Source organism: Haliotis cracherodii, unplaced genomic scaffold (genome assembly GCF_022045235.1).
Source record: "Haliotis cracherodii isolate W230 unplaced genomic scaffold, xgHalCrac1.p SCAF_10, whole genome shotgun sequence".
Lineage (NCBI taxonomy): Eukaryota > Metazoa > Mollusca > Gastropoda > Lepetellida > Haliotidae > Haliotis > Haliotis cracherodii.
Window position 1 is genome coordinate 1,083,218 of NW_027266265.1, and position 18,616 is coordinate 1,101,833.

The 18,616-nt window shown below is 42.6% G+C and overlaps 1 protein-coding gene across 4 annotated transcripts in view; it reads left to right on the forward strand.

The window, feature by feature from the left end:
• Positions 1 to 18,616, forward strand: part of LOC139453953 (hepatocyte nuclear factor 4-gamma-like) — an 85,333-nt gene that overhangs the window by 40,025 nt on the left and 26,692 nt on the right. Inside the window, exon 1 of one of the 4 annotated variants that reach the window (XM_071235398.1) lies at positions 6,673 to 6,800. The exons of the other annotated variants lie outside the window; for them this stretch is intronic. Within the exon in view, the coding sequence (XP_071091499.1) occupies positions 6,764 to 6,800 (37 nt within the window). The 5' untranslated portion in view covers positions 6,673 to 6,763. Of the gene's footprint in view, positions 1 to 6,672; positions 6,801 to 18,616 lie in introns of those variants that run through there. 4 annotated transcript variants of the gene reach the window in all.

An 18,616-nucleotide genomic window follows, 5' to 3' on the forward strand; every position in this document is an offset into this window, starting at 1 on the left:
ATTACTTAACATCCATGGACTTATATTTCAATAGCATGGCTGCAGCTATCATTGTTTATCACAGATGATCTGGTAACAATATAATTTTAATGTTACATCACTGAAACAATTACAAGCTACAGATAGCCATCCTTATCAACCTCAGATGATGGACTACAAGAATGTACTTACTGTCAACTTTATGCAACATATCAAACATAGTGTGGCTGCAGATACAGGTAACATTAGTCACTGATGATGTGGTAGGAGCGTCACTATTGATACGTTTAATTGGCTCCCCCGCATCCCATGTCTGCCTGTCTGTCCTGGTCACGGAGTCCGTCGCTGGCGTCTTGCTGCAGATGAATCAGCTGGGGAAGGAAGCTTCATCTCGCTGGGAGACTGTGTTGTCCCGGCGGCTCTGTGAATGAAACTGTTTCACTTTGATGTTCTATATTGAGGATATCATTTGGGGTTTGATGGTCAAATCAGTTAATTATTGGTGTTAATTCTGTGTTATTTGTTAAAGGAACGTCATTGCTAACAATAGTCCATTCATTGTGTAATGTGATTGTTCTGTAGGGACTCAAGTCGGGGACAGACACACCATGGGTTGATAGCATGAGCAATGATCAGGACACAATGTGATGCTACCAGATACTCGGAGACCACTCAGTAGTGCTGGGCTGTCTCCTTCAGAGTCATGTTCTATAACTGAGAGATCACTTAACCTTAATGAGTACAGGTATTCCCGTGAAGATCTGGGGTGGAATAGGTCTTCAGCTACCCATGCTTGCCGTAAGAGGCAACTACCCTTGTCGTAAGAGGCAACTCCCCTTGTTGTAAGAGGCGACTAACGGGATTGGGTGGTCAGACTTGCTGACTTGGTTGATGCATGTCATTGTATCCCAGTTGCGTGGATCGATGCTCACGATGTCAATCATTGGATTGTCTGGTCTAGATTTGAATAATTTCAGACCACCGTCATATAGCTGGAATATTGCTGAGTGTGGCAACAACAACAACAACAAACAAAGACAGGTATTCCCGAGGAAGGTGTCCCCGTCAGTGACAAGAGACACATCTCCCAGCTGTGTAATGAGGCAGCTCTAGGTCGGCATTTCCTCCACCAGACTTAGTCATTATTTCAGTAGTTTTATTTCTTTTTAGTGAGACAACGTAATATCTAACAATATTTTGTTGTTTTGAAACCTAGCTCTTGTCCAGAAAATTCTGTAATAAAGTACATATCTTAGTCTGGTGAATAACACTCATATAGTACTACATCAAGTTGTGCCCAAACTGTGCTGTGTGTTATTGTCTTTTAACAAACAGTGGTGTTTCTGATGAGGATAACGGGAAGATGTGTGACTAGACCCAGGTGCTTGGGACAAGTGACTAAAGTCACAGACTGCTATATACGACTCCCATGCCAGATCCTGTATTGGGGGAAATGTACGTTAATACTCTCCTGCACTTTAACCCACCACCAAAGATGAGGGACGGAAAATAACTGGCATTGAGGACTATTATTTGTGTTAATGAACAGCAGCCCCCCTCCCCCCTCCCCCCGTGTGGCAGCAGCAGTGGCGGTATGATCTTAGGTAGACGGATGATGCCTGTCTCCGTTGCCGCAGGATGTGATATAGCTATTATTCCTTCACTACAGTAAATATGTTTCCTGACCTCAGTTTAGGAGCTGGTGTTCCCACGTATAAATTTAGACTTGTGTATAAACAATACAGGATTTTTGGCCCACATGTTTAAAAGACAATATGTTCACGTGATATGACTGTGATTCCTTGTAAATGTGCAGATGGTGATCACATTCCAGGTTTATGATGCACGCTCACCCACTCACACAACCAAAACCTGGGGAGCTGCAGACCCCATCTTTATTAAGCATAATTTAATTTTCATGTTTATAAATTATAAAATATGCTTACCACCTTATTATATACTCACTGACAAAAGAAACGTGTATACCATACGTTTTGGTTAATATATGAAGAATTACTCGTATTCAAGAGATATAAGATTGGTTCGATGCACAAACCAATATACCTTTATGTTACGTGAACTGACGCTCATGAAGGCATCACATGTGACGTCATAGATCCATGACTCCAGATGCATCATTTGTCTCGTGCAGGATTAGCGTGTAAAGTTTGGAAATCATGTGCAGCATTGTGTGATAAGAATAAAGACACTTTGTGGTAACACGTGACTGTTTGTAACACATTGGAAACATCTCTTCTTAACATACATACTTCTTTACATGTTTCTATTTTTTTTGTGTTGAGAATATATGCATTATTAGTCAACACAGGTTGAAATGATAAACTGAATCAATGCATGTGTCATGACAATGAATGGCACTATCCCGAGACAACAGATCAAACTAGGCACCAAGGTTTTCAAGCAGATTTTACAAGTTCAAAGATGACGTTCAGGAAAATCACTTAGAATCTCAGTGTTGTCATTGAAAAATTAATACTTTAATTTGCCAAAGCAATATATTGCTTTTCTCATCAAGTTAATGAAAAGGATATATTAACATTTATGACAAAATTTTGTTTGCCCAATTGCTAAGCTGTCCCATTGTGAATCCTGTATTGTGTTGATAAACATTGGTTCATCTTCTTCTTGCTTCTTAATCTCCTAGTTTTCCCCTCTTTTACTACTGATGGTCAAGAGGCCTTGTTTATAGGACCAATGAGATATATGTTGCAAGTTTCCTGTCGGAACCAAGTTTAAGTAGGTAAAAGAGCCTGATGGTAGATATCCGTATGTCAATGTTGTGTAAGAGTTAGTTAAACACCAACGTTTAATGTCAATAGGAGTTGTAAGGATATCTGTCAAGATGGCCGCTTCCGCTGCTCGGTCCCTCTGGGGTATCAAGTACTTCTATGCCGTGATGCATGACTCTCTGCTCAACTTCAGCTTTGCTCAAGATTATGTATATTAGATTGGTAGAATTAAACCTGTACTCCTCAACAAATTGTGGAACGGCAGTGGTGGTGTCACAGTTATCTCCCCTTACCGGGCCAGTGTGGGAGATATCTCTCCTACAGACCCTGGAACGAAAACCTCCAATCAATCCCAAGCTACTCTACACTGTAGAGTTGAAGATACAAGTGTCTGTCAGATACCATTTATCTTACGAGTTGTTTCAAAACATATCTAACAAGCGAAAGCGAGTAAGCTATGCTTTGAAACAACAAGTTGTTTATAAATAGTGTCTGACAGGCACAAGTGCAGTAATCGGTTTCTTACACATCCTAGAATCACACCTTTTGAACAACAAATCGATGCATTTTATCCTCATCACATGATGTCAGTGGCACGTTAAACAAAACGATGGTCACGTTAAACAACACGATGGTCACGTTAAACAACACGATGGTCACGTTAAACAACACGATAGTCACGAGTGACGCCATCTGACATGCTGCTTACTACTCATAAATAATGTGCCCCTACACAAAATGGTTCCCGCCATATCTGTGGATTATCAAGGTGATGATGATACTGCAAACTAGATAAGATTAAAGAACATGTATTGACCCACTTGATGCTGAGTTCATAATTTTCACCTCAAAGTAATTACCAAATATGTACAACATTGTTCACTTTTGTGTGACATCACTACCGATGACAGACTTTACAAAATAGCGCAGTTCGCAGGATTTTAAGAGGAGCATTTACTTTGATCGAGGGGTCGTATTTTCATAGATGTGTCATGTAAGTAATCAGAAACAATCTGACAATCTTCTTACTGTTATCTTCCCTTAATTGTAATTAAAAAGTTGTTCATCCATAAATTCTTATCCTTACTTCTTACTGTTATGTTTTTTTAAAAGTTTTCCAATGTAACCAAGAGAATTAGTCTAAATTTACCTAATCATTGTAATGAATATATTTTTTATAGCATAATTCGTGCTACGAAACTCTTCCCATGAATATTCTCAGTGAGCCAGAGGGAGCCCAAGTAAGCCAATGTATGCACCAGTTAGATGAATGGATCTCTCAAAATAGGAGAAAATGCTACACAGTGTAAAATCTGGCTTTTGCTTTGTTTACATTTCAAACAAGTACAGTTTTCCGATCACAGTGTTTGTTTCCACACCTTGTTTATTTCACTTGATTTCATGGAGATACTGGTAGATAATTTGTAGTGGTGACAAAGACCATTTGCCTTATGGTACTAAAATGTATGAAGAATTCAGAGATGTATGTATTGTATTATAAATATATACGTGATCCAATATGTGAAACAAAATTATGTAAACACTATACAATATGCCGGAAAGTGCACTTTGGCGTTTGTGTTTGCATATTTTGCAAAACATTCAAAACAATTCTAGGCTTATCAGCGACGTTTCAGAAGTAATATTAGTGATTTGATGAAAAACAGATACCCGTGATCACTAATATTCGAGTAAATATCCGATATTTTGATTTCTAAACATACAGTAATTTAAAACGCCATGAATAGTGATTTAGTAATGTATAAAAAACTGCAAGATTTCTCATGGACCTAATTTTTAGTGGTCAGTTTTCAGCAATTTTGATTTGCCTAAACTGACAGTGGATCATATCACAGAACAGGGAATTTCCCACAGAATTCACCGTCTGAAGTGTATTAGTGTGCTTGATGTAATTTTATTTGACTTGGAAGTGAGGGTTGGTGAGGAGGGACATATATGTCGCTGTGGCATCCAGGCGGTAACACTCTAAACCAAAATGTTCAACACAGACGTGGGTGAACATTCATCTTAAGCACAAGTAACTTATCAATGACTTATGATCAGGAAAGTAGTCCTGAGGTCATCACCATGGAGTAGCCAATCACAGGCCTGGAATTTGATCTCATGCATGTTTCATACCAGATATCTCAAAAGTGTTTCCAACCCACAGGTGTGTAAGACACAACAAATCTAGACTTCTTCAGTTTCTGAAAATGAAGAAATTCTCTGGTTCTTGCTAGTTTTGTGTTATAAGAAAGTTTAACAAACTGACACTGATTTCAATCAGGGACTAATTGTCAGCCCATTGTTATTTGAGTCCCAGTCCCAGTCCTGCCCCCATAACAGTGGAGTATGTGTCGGATCAGCTGTGGTTGTGCTTCAACATTGGGAAGATAGAGGGTTGTCTAACTGAAAACCTTGGTGAATTAAAGTAAATAGAGTGTCCGCTCGGAAACTGGAAGATTGATGGTTCAGTCATCAGATGGTACTTGTTGTTACCCTCTCTCTCTCTCTCTCTCTCTCTCTCTCTCTCTCTCTCTCTCTCTCTCTCTCTCTCTCTTCTCTCTCTCTCTCTCTCTCTCTCTCTCTCTCTCTCTCTCTCACTTTTTGAGTGCAGTAAGCTCTGTCAGCACTACTCCATCTACATCACTACAGCCTGTAAATAGTCAGATTGGAACCCAAACCAGTTGTTGATGGCATGAGCAACGGCCACCTGGGATTATGAATGCGATCAGGTCACACATTGTAAATACCTATTCCTAATCAGACTTGGCTAATGTGACAAGTACGGGGTACTTGGGAGCTTGTACTCATACTTACTTAGCTCTCATTATTTTCCCACAGATTTATTAGGGAAGGAAATACCAGCATGCAAGGAACATACTAGTGAAAACACTGTCAGACATTGGTGCTAGGTTCCTGCTACACTGGACGACTACTGTCGACCAGAGTTCAGTCACATGCTTCTCTATTGTTGCTCAATAAAGGATTACAACATGTTCACAGTCAAGTCTGGGGGCACGATTGGCCCAGTCGTCTAAGGCCCCGCGATTCGCTGATCAGCTGTCCCTTGGGCATAGAAACCTATGATTGTGGATTCGATTACCGGTTCAACCCGATTATACTTCTAGGTTTGTCAGCACCATACCCGTGCTTGTGGGTTTCACCGAAGTGATACACATCACCTCAGGCTTTCCTCCCACATTAAGCTACCACACCGTGATATAACTGGAATACTGTTAAAAGCAGTGTTAAACCCAACTCACTCACTCACTCACAGTCAAGTCTAATTTGAACATTTACAAATCTGTGCATACATCAAGTCCTACTACATCAAGACATCTGGGCAACACAGACCCATTTAAAAGATTGATGACTTGCAGCTTTTATCAAGGTTATGTAAATAGCCAGGCAAAACTCAATGCAACAATATATTACCTACTTCTAACTTGTCATGATCTGCAGTGTAGTCACATGATCTCTGTGAGGTCGGACAGTGAAGGGGATAGGCATGTTTTACATCTGCTTCCAACAGCCATGATGTATATAGAAGAGACATCACCTTCTCTGACCCCGCCACAATGCATGGACAGGAGAAGGCTGCCCGCTTGACCCACACTCCTGCATACAGGGGGGCTGCTGACTGTGGGCTGTTCTGAGAAGCGAGTTACCCATGGCCAGTGTTGGTCTCCTGATGTGTCAGACCAGCCTGTCATTAGTACCATAGGAATTGGAAGACGGACATATAAATAACAGTCAATAATCTGTGTTGGGAAATGGGACACTGACAGAATAGCAGAAAGTATGGTGAGATATTACATTCAGGGCACCTGTTGGTGGACTTGTAGGAGCATCCAGCACTAGTGGCACACCTGTACAGGTGAATGGATCTGCTGGGAGATATTGAGTTCGTTTGATACCTGTGAGTTTTTCATGTGAAGAGATTACTCCCCTGAATCACAGTGATTGTTAATACCTCAAAATCTGCATCAAGATTTACAAATATACATCATGGACCAATTTGTGATGAAGACATGTCAAAGACGAGTTCCCGACTTCTGAGGACAATATGTGAGTGAACCAGCTTGAATAGGATACCCTGAGCCAGCTCTCATGTCCGTAGGTCCGTGTGTTCAAAGTGTACAATTGTGTTGCACATGGTGACGGGTTGTACAGTTGTGTTGCACATGGTGACGGGTTGTACAGTTGTGTTGCACATGGTGACGGGTTGTACGATTGATTGTTGTCACTCCCAGCACTGCATTGTTCCTGCGTGTGATACGAGATATATTCACTACTTTAATGTGTCAGTACTTGACTGTATTCTGGGGCAACCGTCTTGTGTCATGAAAGAGCCTTCAACGATTTCACAACACCAATGAGTCCGAATAACTTGACCAAATAATTATTCTTCATGCTGTGTCATGAATCAGCTGATGGGAGATGTTCAGCTCATTAGATGGTTACAGCTGGGATTTAAGTGTCTTTTTCTGTCATCAGCACATGGAAGATTTGTTACAAACAGGCATGTCTTGCACAATATTTCACACAATTAGCAATCTGTGATAACAGCAGTCACAGAATTATGCAGTTACTTCTCCCACATTTCAGTATGCAAACTGGCTATTTCAAGGCCAATATTCCAAAGGTGGTAAAGTCACGCAAAATGCTTAGGTTTGTTTCTTAGCGGGTAATTTTGGCAACAGTGTGATGTCATGGCCAATAGATGGCTAATATCTTTATTACGACTTGTGATTATTGGAGCCATAATGAAATTGATAACAATCCGATGGACCAGTTGTGATGTATGTGTGGTGGTTATCTGATTGTTCGACCAGCTTGTCAGGGTGACAGCATGTCGTGTGATATCTCCATCTCATGTCGGGAAATGTACTCCAAACTGCTCGGCCAGGACAGCATGGACTTCTGCTTCGACTGGGAGAACGCCGCACCCATACAGTTCGAAGAAGGTGAACCAGGTCATGCTTTAAAACTCATCCACATGCACTTTTATTTGTATTGATGTTTCACTTTTTGATGATTTTGTTTTTTGTCATACTGTGAATGTATGCATTATATAGGTGATACTGTGAGCAGTGTGTAGATTTGTGTAGCTGGCTGCTGGTGCCTTGACATTGTGTATTTTGTTTTGTTTGTTGTTTAACGCCGCACTCAGCAATATTCAAGCTTCATGACGGTGTAAATAATCGAGTCTGGACTAGACAATCCAGTGATTGACATCTTGAGCATCGATCCACATCGATCCATGCACTTGAAACACAATCAACCAAGTCAATGCGCCTCAGGCCACCCGATCCCGTTTGTCGCCTCTTACAACAAGCACAGTGCCTTATACGACAAGCATGGGTTGCAGAAGACCTATTCAACCCCGGTCCTTCACAGGTGTGGCATTGTGATAACTGCAGGCTACAGGATGTATTGGTGTGTGATTAGCTGGTGATTACGGTTCATATTTCATGTTCACTGGATGAATGGGTTGCTGTAGGTTAACCGGATTTTAACCTCTAGTGAGGTTCAGGCCTGGAGCAGGTGAACCGGGGACTGATAGTGGGAGCACTCACCTGTCCTGTCAGTGTACCACCTGTCTTGTCAGTGTACCACCTGTCCTGTCAGTGTACCACCTGTCCTGTCAGTGTACCACCTGTCCTGTCAGTGTACCACCTGTCTTGTCAGTGTACCATCGGTCCTGTCAGTGTACCACCTGTCCTGTCAGTGTACCACCTGTCCTGTCAGTGTACCACCTGTCTTGTCAGTGTACCATCGGTCCTGTCAGTGTACCACCTGTCCTGTCAGTGTACCACCTGTCCTGTCAGTGTACCACCTGTCCTGTCAGTGTACCACCTGTCCCGTCAGTGTACCACCTGTCCTCTCAGTGTACCACCTGTCCTGTCAGTGTACCACCTGTCCTGTCAGTGTACCACCTGTCCCGTCAGTGTACCACCTGTCCTGTCAGTGTACCACCTGTCCTGTCAGTGTACCACCTGTCCTGTCAGTGTACCACCTGTCCTGTCAGTGTACCACCTGTCTTGTCAGTGTACCACCTGTCTTGTCAGTGTACCACCTGTCCTGCCAGTGTACCACCTGCCAGTGTACCACCTGTCCTGTCAGTGTACCACCTGTCTTGTCAGTGTACCACCTGTCCTGTCAGTGTACCTCCTGTCCTGTCAGTGTACCACCTGTCCTGTCAGTGTACCACCTGTCCTCTCAGTGTACCACCTGTCCTGTCAGTGTACCACCTGTCCTGTCAGTGTACCACCTGTCCCGTCAGTGTACCACCTGTCCTGTCAGTGTACCACCTGTCCTGTCAGTGTACCACCTGTCTTGTGAGTGTACCACCTGTCCCGTCAGTGTACCACCTGTCTTGTCAGTGTACCACCTGTCCTGTCAGTGTACCACCTGTCCTGCCAGTGTACCACCTGCCAGTGTACCACCTGTCCTGCCAGTGTACCACCTGTCCTGTCAGTGTACCACCTGTCCTGTCAGTGTACCACCTGTCCCGTCAGTGTACCACCTGTCCCGTCAGTGTACCACCTGTCCAGTCAGTGTACCACCTGTCCTGTCAGTGTACCACCTGTCCTGTCAGTGTACCACCTGTCTTGTCAGTGTACCACCTGTCTTGTCAGTGTACCACCTGTCCTGCCAGTGTACCACCTGCCAGTGTACCACCTGTCCTGTCAGTGTACCACCTGTCTTGTCAGTGTACCACCTGTCCTGTCAGTGTACCACCTGTCCTGTCAGTGTACCACCTGTCCTGTCAGTGTACCACCTGTCCTGTCAGTGTACCACCTGTCTTGTCAGTGAACCACCTGTCCTGTCAGTGTACCACCTGTCCTGTCAGTGTACCACCTGTCCTGTCAGTGTACCACCTGTCTTGTCAGTGTACCACCTGTCTTGTCAGTGTACCACCTGTCTTGTCAGTGTACCACCTGTCCTGTCAGTGTACCACCTGTCCCGTCAGTGTACCACCTGTCCCGTCAGTGTACCACCTGTCTTGTCAGTGTACCACCTGTCCTGTCAGTGTACCACCTGTCTTGTCAGTGTACCACCTGTCTTGTCAGTGTACCACCTGTCTTGTCAGTGTACCACCTGTCCTGTCAGTGTATCACCTGTCCTGTCAGTGTACCACCTGTCCTGTCAGTGTACCACCTGTCTTGTCAGTGTACCACCTGTCCTGCCAGTGTACCACCTGTCCTGTCAGTGTACCACCTGTCTTGTCAGTGTACCACCTGTCTTGTCAGTGTACCACCTGTCCTGTCAGTGTACCACCTGTCCTGTCAGTGTACCACCTGTCTTGTCAGTGTACCACCTGTCTTGTCAGTGTACCACCTGTCCTGTAATCAACGTCTTTATTGCAATAAAATGGGCCCTACTCATAAAGTACATGAAATCACTTGAGCACCTTGATTAAGAACATGAAGAGATTTTGACGCTCGGGTTAGGGAACACAAGCTCTGCAAATCCTCCAATTGACCGAAATTTCCATGTTTGCACACCATGTTTCGATTTCATTATGCGACTTTGATTGGACTATGCATATAATCATTAGTCCAGCCAAAATATAACTCCATGATTCCAGCCTAGTTTGGCAAGGGTAGGAAATGGACTTTTGTAGTCGGTTAACTCCCTTGCCTCAGGAAGATGTCACAAACCCAGATGTATTTGCTTAGTGTGAAGGCGTGTGACCATGCTAGTTTGTAGACATACATTATCAGTCCCATGAGTGCATGATCAGCATACTTCGTGGTCATCTGCCCGTTAGTACACAGCCCTTGTTTTGATGGGAGACAAGGCTATTTGCAGCAAGTTACAACATTTTTATTACGTGTTTGTATCGTTATCTATCACATACTTACTTTCGTGTATCCAACATGCTTGTTTATCAAACAAAATCATATGCAACCATATGTCGGATTAACGGGACTTGACTGTATTTGCGGCTCCATCTAAATGAAATCTCCGATTTTCATCACTAATTGTGATTTCCTCACAAATAAAACAACTGAGACACCCTGACTGACTTAAACTTGTGTAATTCAAAGCAGCATTAAACCCAACCCCTTCCACAGTGTTGTGTAGGATGACGTACCCATTCGGCCATTCAGACCGTTTGCAGTCAAGTAGTGAGTGAGTGAGTGAGTGAGTGATTTTGATTTTGGGCCGCTTTTAGCAATATTCCAGCAATATCACAGCGGGAACACCAGAAATGGGCTTCACACATTGGACCCATGTTGGGAATCGAACCCAGATCTTCGGCGTGATAAGCAAACGCTTTAACCACAAGGCTACCCGACCACCCCTTCAATCAAGTACGTAATTATCAAGCGCAAGCGCCTGTGACAGAACTGTGACTCTACAAGATGACCCTCCAGGGGTTAAGATCTGGGTCGCTGGGTGCACTACGCTCTTATCAGGAAAGTGGGACAAAACTCTGACTTGCGACAACTGATTGGCACCCTCGTAATCTCGCCAGACATTTCGTACACAGTATGTCGATCATGTTGATTGCTGTTCATGCATGTACTCACTTACTTTCAACTTCTGAAGATCTGGGGTAGAATAGGGCTTCAGCAACCCATGCTTGCCGTAAAAGGCGACTATGCTTGTTGTAACATGCTCACTGACTTGGTTGATCCATGTCATCGTATCCCAACTGCGTGGATAGATGCTCATGATGTCAAGCACGGGACTGTCTAGTCCAGACTCGATTATTTACAGACCACCGTCATATAGCTGAAATATTGCTAAGTGCAGGATTAAGCAACAAACAAACAAACAAACAAATCACTTACTTTCAGTTTGTGAAAATATCAGCAGGATTCCACAAAGGCCAATTTGCTGTCCTAGCAAGTTTCATTTCAGACATTCAGACCTGACCCGCTCTGCCAACTTGGTGTAATTATTTATGTCAATCTAGCAGTTACTGGTTGCTCCAATTACACAGAGGGTCTTCACCTCTATGGTCTAAGGGGTAGAATGTCTGCCTGGAGAATGGATTGTGGCTGGTTCAATTCCCGGCTTCCTCATACCAAAAGACATAAAGATGGTACTTGTTGTTACCCTGCCTGGTGCTGATGACCTTGTGAACTACTTGTACCATAAGGTAGACAGCATCTCAGTAGCAGATCATTGTTGCTTTCAAAAATGAAAAATAATAATTTCCAACCCTGAGCATCAGTCTCTATTAATGAGTTTCATTTTACAATATTATCCCAATTATCTGCACATTTTGTAAACTTGTATGAATAGGTATTCATAACTAATTTGACTTGATAACATGTAGTTCATTATGAATTGAGTTTAACTAACACAGATAATAAGAAAACTTCAGTAGATCATTTCATCTTACGAGCCAGGGGCCACAACCTGACTTTCTTTGTCAAGTAATTAATATCAAGTGTCAGCCTGCTAGAATCAGTGTAAGCACAGACTTTGATAGGTTTAATCTGTCTTTCCATAGCAATTGTGGGTTTGAATACCTGCTTGGTGTGATGATGTTTCTATAATATAGCTATGATTTAACTGAAATTGTGTTCAAAGCTGTTATCAAACCCAACTCACTTCATCAAATGATAACAGTAAGTTTGTGCAGTGTACAGCTAAGCCTCAGTGCCTCCAGCGAGTACCTGGCCAGTAATCCCAGGTGTGTAGCATGGTACCATGACTTATAGCCCAAGTCTGACCGACTGGCAGATGTGTGTCAGACAACTCTTCACCCGACCCGACCTGACCAGGTCATTCCCATGCAGGGCGATCCAGGCAAGCATGTACAGGGAGGAGGGTCTTTAGGGGGAGTACATGTAGTCTAGTGAGGAGGCATTTTACACACTACCAAAATCAACTTACTGTTATTGGACATTATATTTTGCTCTGTATTAGAGCTGAATTTAAAAAAATGTTTTGAAATATTTTTTTATCATGACTACCCAACTTGTCAAAGCAGTATATTTGAAACCACAAGATGATTGAAGTGTTTTATTAGTGTAATTACAGATCATTGATACGCCATAATGCCATATACTTTGTCCTTATTCAGAGGCAGATTTACTGTTATGATGAAGTCTATATGTACAGTTATTGATACACTTTGACTTAAATATTAGAGCCATGTGTTAAGAGAGTGAAATTGGATTGAAAGCAGTTTTAAAGATTCTTTGTAATGGATGATGGTTTTGGACACAAACTGTTCCATGGGTAGGTTGGGTAGCCTAGTGGTTAAGCTGTTCATCTAAAAGTCTAGGTTCAGTTCCCTAAATGGTTACATTGTGTGAATACCTTCATCCCCAACGGTGCTACAGGTGGACTATTGCTGTTACTAGACATCTCTGTCATGCTGGGGGCGGTCGGGTAGTCTATTGGTTAAAGCGTTCGCTCGTTACGCCGAAGACCCGGGATCGAATCCCAACATGGGTACAATGTGTGAAGCCCATTTCTTGTGTCCCCCACCGTGATATTGCTGGAATATTGCTAAAAGCGGCGCAAAACCAAACTCACTCTCTATGTCATGCTGTGGTCAGGTATTGCTGTTACTGTGTAGGAACTAGGGAAGTGGTCAGGTATTGCTGTTACTGTGTAGGAACTAGGGAAGTGGTCAGGTATTGCTGTTACTGTGTAGGAACTAGGGAAGTGGTCATGTATTGCTGTTACTGTGTAGGAACTAGGGAAGTGGTCAGGTATTGCTGTTACAGTGTAGGAACTAGGGAAGTGGTCAGGTATTGCTGTTACTGTGTAGGAACTAGGGAAGTGGTCAGGTATTGCTGTTACTGTGTAGGAACTAGGGAAGTGGTCAGGTATTGCTGTTACTGTGTATGAACTAGGGAAGTGGTCAGGTATTGCTGTTACTGTGTAGGAACTAGGGAAGTGGTCGGGTATTGCTGTTACTGTGTAGGAACTAGGGAAGTGGTCGGGTATTGCTGTTACTGTGTAGGAACTAGGGAAGTGGTCAGGTATTGCTGTTACTGAGTAGGAACTAGGGAAGTGGTCAGGTATTGCTGTTACTGTGTAGGAACTAGGGAAGTGGTCAGGTATTGCTGTTACTGAGTAGGAACTAGGGAAGTGGTCGGGTATTGCTGTTACTGTGTAGGAACTAGGGAAGTGGTCAGGTATTGCTGTTACTGTGTATGAACTAGGGAAGTGGTCAGGTATTGCTGTTACTGTGTAGGAACTAGGGAAGTGGTCGGGTATTGCTGTTACTGTGTAGGAACTAGGGAAGTGGTCGGGTATTGCTGTTACTGTGTAGGAACTAGGGAAGTGGTCAGGTATTGCTGTTACTGAGTAGGAACTAGGGAAGTGGTCAGGTATTGCTGTTACTGTGTAGGAACTAGGGAAGTGGTCAGGTATTGCTGTTACTGAGTAGGAACTAGGGAAGTGGTCGGGTATTGCTGTTACTGTGTAGGAACTAGGGAAGTGGTCAGGTATTGCTGTTACTGTGTATGAACTAGGGAAGTGGTCAGGTATTGCTGTTACTGTGTAGGAACTAGGGAAGTGGTCGGGTATTGCTGTTACTGTGTAGGAACTAGGGAAGTGGTCGGGTATTGCTGTTACTGTGTAGGAACTAGGGAAGTGGTCAGGTATTGCTGTTACTGAGTAGGAACTAGGGAAGTGGTCAGGTATTGCTGTTACTGTGTAGGAACTAGGGAAGTGGTCAGGTATTGCTGTTACTGTGTATGAACTAGGGAAGTGGTCAGGTATTGCTGTTACTGTGTAGGAACTAGGGAAGTGGTCGGGTATTGCTGTTACTGTGTAGGAACTAGGGAAGTGGTCAGGTATTGCTGTTACTGTGAAGGAACTAGGGAAGTGGTCAGGTATTGCTGTTACTGTGTAGGAACTAGGGAAGTGGTCAGGTATTGCTGTTACTGAGTAGGAACTAGGGAAGTGGTCAGGTATTGCTGTTACTGTGTAGGAACTAGGGAAGTGGTCAGGTATTGCTGTTACTGAGTAGGAACTAGGGAAGTGGTCATGTATTGCTGTTACTGTGTAGGAACTAGGGAAGTGGTCAGGTATTGCTGTTACTGAGTAGGAACTAGGGAAGTGGTCATGTATTGCTGTTACTGTGTAGGAACTAGGGAAGTGGTCAGGTATTGCTGTTACTGTGAAGGAACTAGGGAAGTGGTCGGGTATTGCTGTTACTGTGTAGGAACTAGGGAAGTGGTCAGGTATTGCTGTTACTGTGTAGGAACTAGGGAAGTGGTCGGGTATTGCTGTTACTGTGTAGGAACTAGGGAAGTGGTCAGGTATTGCTGTTACTGAGTAGGAACTAGGGAAGTGGTCGGGTATTGCTGTTACTGTGTAGGAACTAGGGAAGTGGTCGGGTATTGCTGTTACTGTGTAGGAACTAGGGAAGTGGTCAGGTATTGCTGTTACTGAGTAGGAACTAGGGAAGTGGTCAGGTATTGCTGTTACTGTGTAGGAACTAGGGAAGTGGTCAGGTATTGCTGTTACTGAGTAGGAACTAGGGAAGTGGTCAGGTATTGCTGTTACTGTGTAGGAACTAGGGAAGTGGTCGGGTATTGCTGTTACTGTGTAGGAACTAGGGAAGTGGTCAGGTATTGCTGTTACAGTGTAGGAACTAGGGAAGTGGTCAGGTATTGCTGTTACTGTGTAGGAACTAGGGAAGTGGTCAGGTATTGCTGTTACTGTGTAGGAACTAGGGAAGTGGTCAGGTATTGCTGTTACTGAGTAGGAACTACGGAACTGGTCAGGTATTGCTGTTACTGTGTAGGAACTAGGGAAGTGGTCAGGTATTGCTGTTACTGTGTAGGAACTAGGGAAGTGGTCAGGTATTGCTGTTACTGTGTAGGAACTAGGGAAGTGGTCAGGTATTGCTGTTACTGTGTAGGAACTAGGGAAGTGGTCAGGTATTGCTGTTACTGTGTAGGAACTAGGGAAGTGGTCAGGTATTGCTGTTACTGTGTAGGAACTAGGGAAGTGGTCAGGTATTGCTGTTACTGAGTAGGAACTAGGGAAGTGGTCATGTATTGCTGTTACTGTGTAGGAACTAGGGAAGTGGTCAGGTATTGCTGTTACTGTGAAGGAACTAGGGAAGTGGTCGGGTATTGCTGTTACTGTGTAGGAACTAGGGAAGTGGTCGGGATTCGGTCACATGTGGAGCCTCACCTGAACAGGTGTGTTTGGTATTTATAGGAGCAAGCACCTGCTTCTGGGAGGGGAGATATTGGAGCAGGGGTCAGTCAACTCTCCAGGAAATGTCGACTTGTAGCTGTAGATCTACAGCATGCCATCGGCAAAGTGTCATGGTAACAAATGGCTCACCTGTGTGAACGTTTACCTGTGGGGAAGGAATACACTGTATATCTAGAAACCAGAAATTAGTCGTATTTTGATGAGGTCTATTTACAATGTGAGACACTGCGGCACTATGGATGTGTAGACAGTTTGTTCAGATTAATGACTGGATCACGTCTCACATCCACATGAGCCCAGAGGCTAAAAACTAGCGGTACTTTCGGGGCTGCTTCCTTGTGATATTTGTAAGTGGATACGTTATCTCACACTTCACCCCCTGAAACATGTTTACAGGACAATAATGAGATTGTGCATCTGTAAAGGAAGACGGCGTTGTATCTGGTCACTGTTTCTATTTAGATGGTCGGTGTTTCTATATAAACCGTCGCTGTTTCTATACAAACGGTCGTTGTTTCTATATAAATGGTCGCTGTTTTTATATAAATGGTCGCTGTTTCTATTTAAATGGTCGCTGTTTCTATATAAACCGTCGCTGTTTCTATATATATGGTCGCTGTTTCTATATTATACAGTCGTTTGTTTAAATATAAATGGTCGCTGTTTCTATATAAACGGTCGTTGTTTCTATATAAATGGTTGCTGTTTCTATATAAATGGTCGTTGTTTCTATATAAACCGTCGTTGTTTCTATATAAATGGTCGCTGTTTCTATATAAACCGTCGTTGTTTCTATATAAATGGTTGCTGTTTCTATATAATCGGTCATGGTTTCTATATAAATGGTTGCTGTTTCTATATAAATGGTCGTTGTTTCTATATAAATGGTCGTTGTTTCTATATAAACGGTCGTTGTTTCTATATAAACGGTCGTTGTTTCTATATAAATGGTCACTGTTTCTATATAAACCATCGCTGTTTCTATATAAATGGTCGCTGTTTCTATATAAACAGTTGCTGTCTCCTTATAAATGGTCGCTGTTTCTATATAAAGGCAGCTAGTTGTTGAACTTTTTGAATGAAAAGTAGATTGAAAGTGTAATATGCAGAGTTGTCTCCCTTAGTTGTCAAGCTCCCTGTTCTGGGTTTGAAACTTATATTGTTGCTGCTGATGATCCTTTGTCCACCACTCAGCTCGTAGGTTTCACCAGTGATGTAAGTCTGCGGCCTGCGCTGTTTTAGCTTCTGTTGAAATAGAATAAAAAGAGAAGTAGGTTGAAGGGTGACTGAACAATCAACAACAGGTAGAAATAGGATATTTTGACTCGTTTCTAGGTAGATAGGTAGACCCTGTGTGGAACAAGTACTGCCATGCCCAAACGGGTTGAGTCAATAGTGTCAGCTGTATAAGTCGTGTTTGCAAAACTGTTGAGAAGTGACGTGCATGCCACCATCACCAAGTGCAGTTGCTAGAAATACTACACTTCTGTAGCGTATGTAGGAGTTGTAAATAATACATATGTATATGCTACACTTTTGAGAGGGATGGGTTTTTTATTACTCAAAACTGATTCTCTTATTATGTCAAGTGTAATTATAGAGAATCTTTTGATATCAAATATATTAACACAAGTTGATAAAAGTGGGAAAACTCCGAGGCTGAGACATGAGGGTGATATTATATTTATCATCCAACGTCATTCTTCCAACTTTTCCTTCACTCACTCACTCACTCACTCTGTAGGATATACGTAGTCCATGATCCATGTTCTGGTCGGTTTAAATGTTTGATCCATATTCAGAAAATGACAAATGCCTCTATTTTTACGAAATGTGTTTTGTATTTTAGCACAAGCCCATTTCACACAATGTTATATAAAACAAGATATTTGCTTAATTCTTGTACGTATTTAGGTATGACAAAGATATGGCATGATATATTTGGTAATATTAGCCTAGACTGAACCAGTGTGTATTCCCTCCTGTCGTATTGAAGAGCTGTCCATCATTTGACTGTGACACCAGTTTGCTTGTCACGAAATGTTAACTCAAATATTAGCTCTTTTCCTACCCAAGTTTTTAAAACTGTTTACATTGTGACTTAAAAAATATTTTTAGAATGGAAAAGAAAAGGTCTGAAGGTATCGTAAATATGTTTTCTAATTCAGTTTGATAAAGTTTGGACATTATTTGTAGCAGTGTTAATATTTTCCACTAATCTTCATAGCGAACCATGGCGGGAATTAACCGGTGTGCACGAATGAGCCTGTATGTGTAATGTCCTTAGGGACAGCAGCGTATGGATGTTTCTGTCGGGGCATGGATGTTCTAGTGGTCTGCCAAAACTCATAGGGCAGAGTTGTGTCCCTTAGCTGTCCAGATCCCCTGGTGCTGGGTTCGAATCCCAGGTAAACGCTGAAGATGATCCTAGTTCCACGACCACCAACTGTTTGTTGGTTTCACCAGTAATAAAAGTCTGCTACTTGCATATTTCCGTCACATACTACGCTGTCAAGCTTTACACAACTTTAATGTTCTTGTAAATGACATTAAGCTGTGTCCCAAGCTTAAACTGAAAAAACAACAAATGTTTTGTTCTTGTTTATAATGATGATTTATGGAGATGTAGGATGCTTTTTTTAAAACAAATTTGTTTATTATCGTAGTCGTGTGTCAACAGTCATTGACCTAGTATGTGTAGTATATTGTTCTCTCCTGTTCAACAA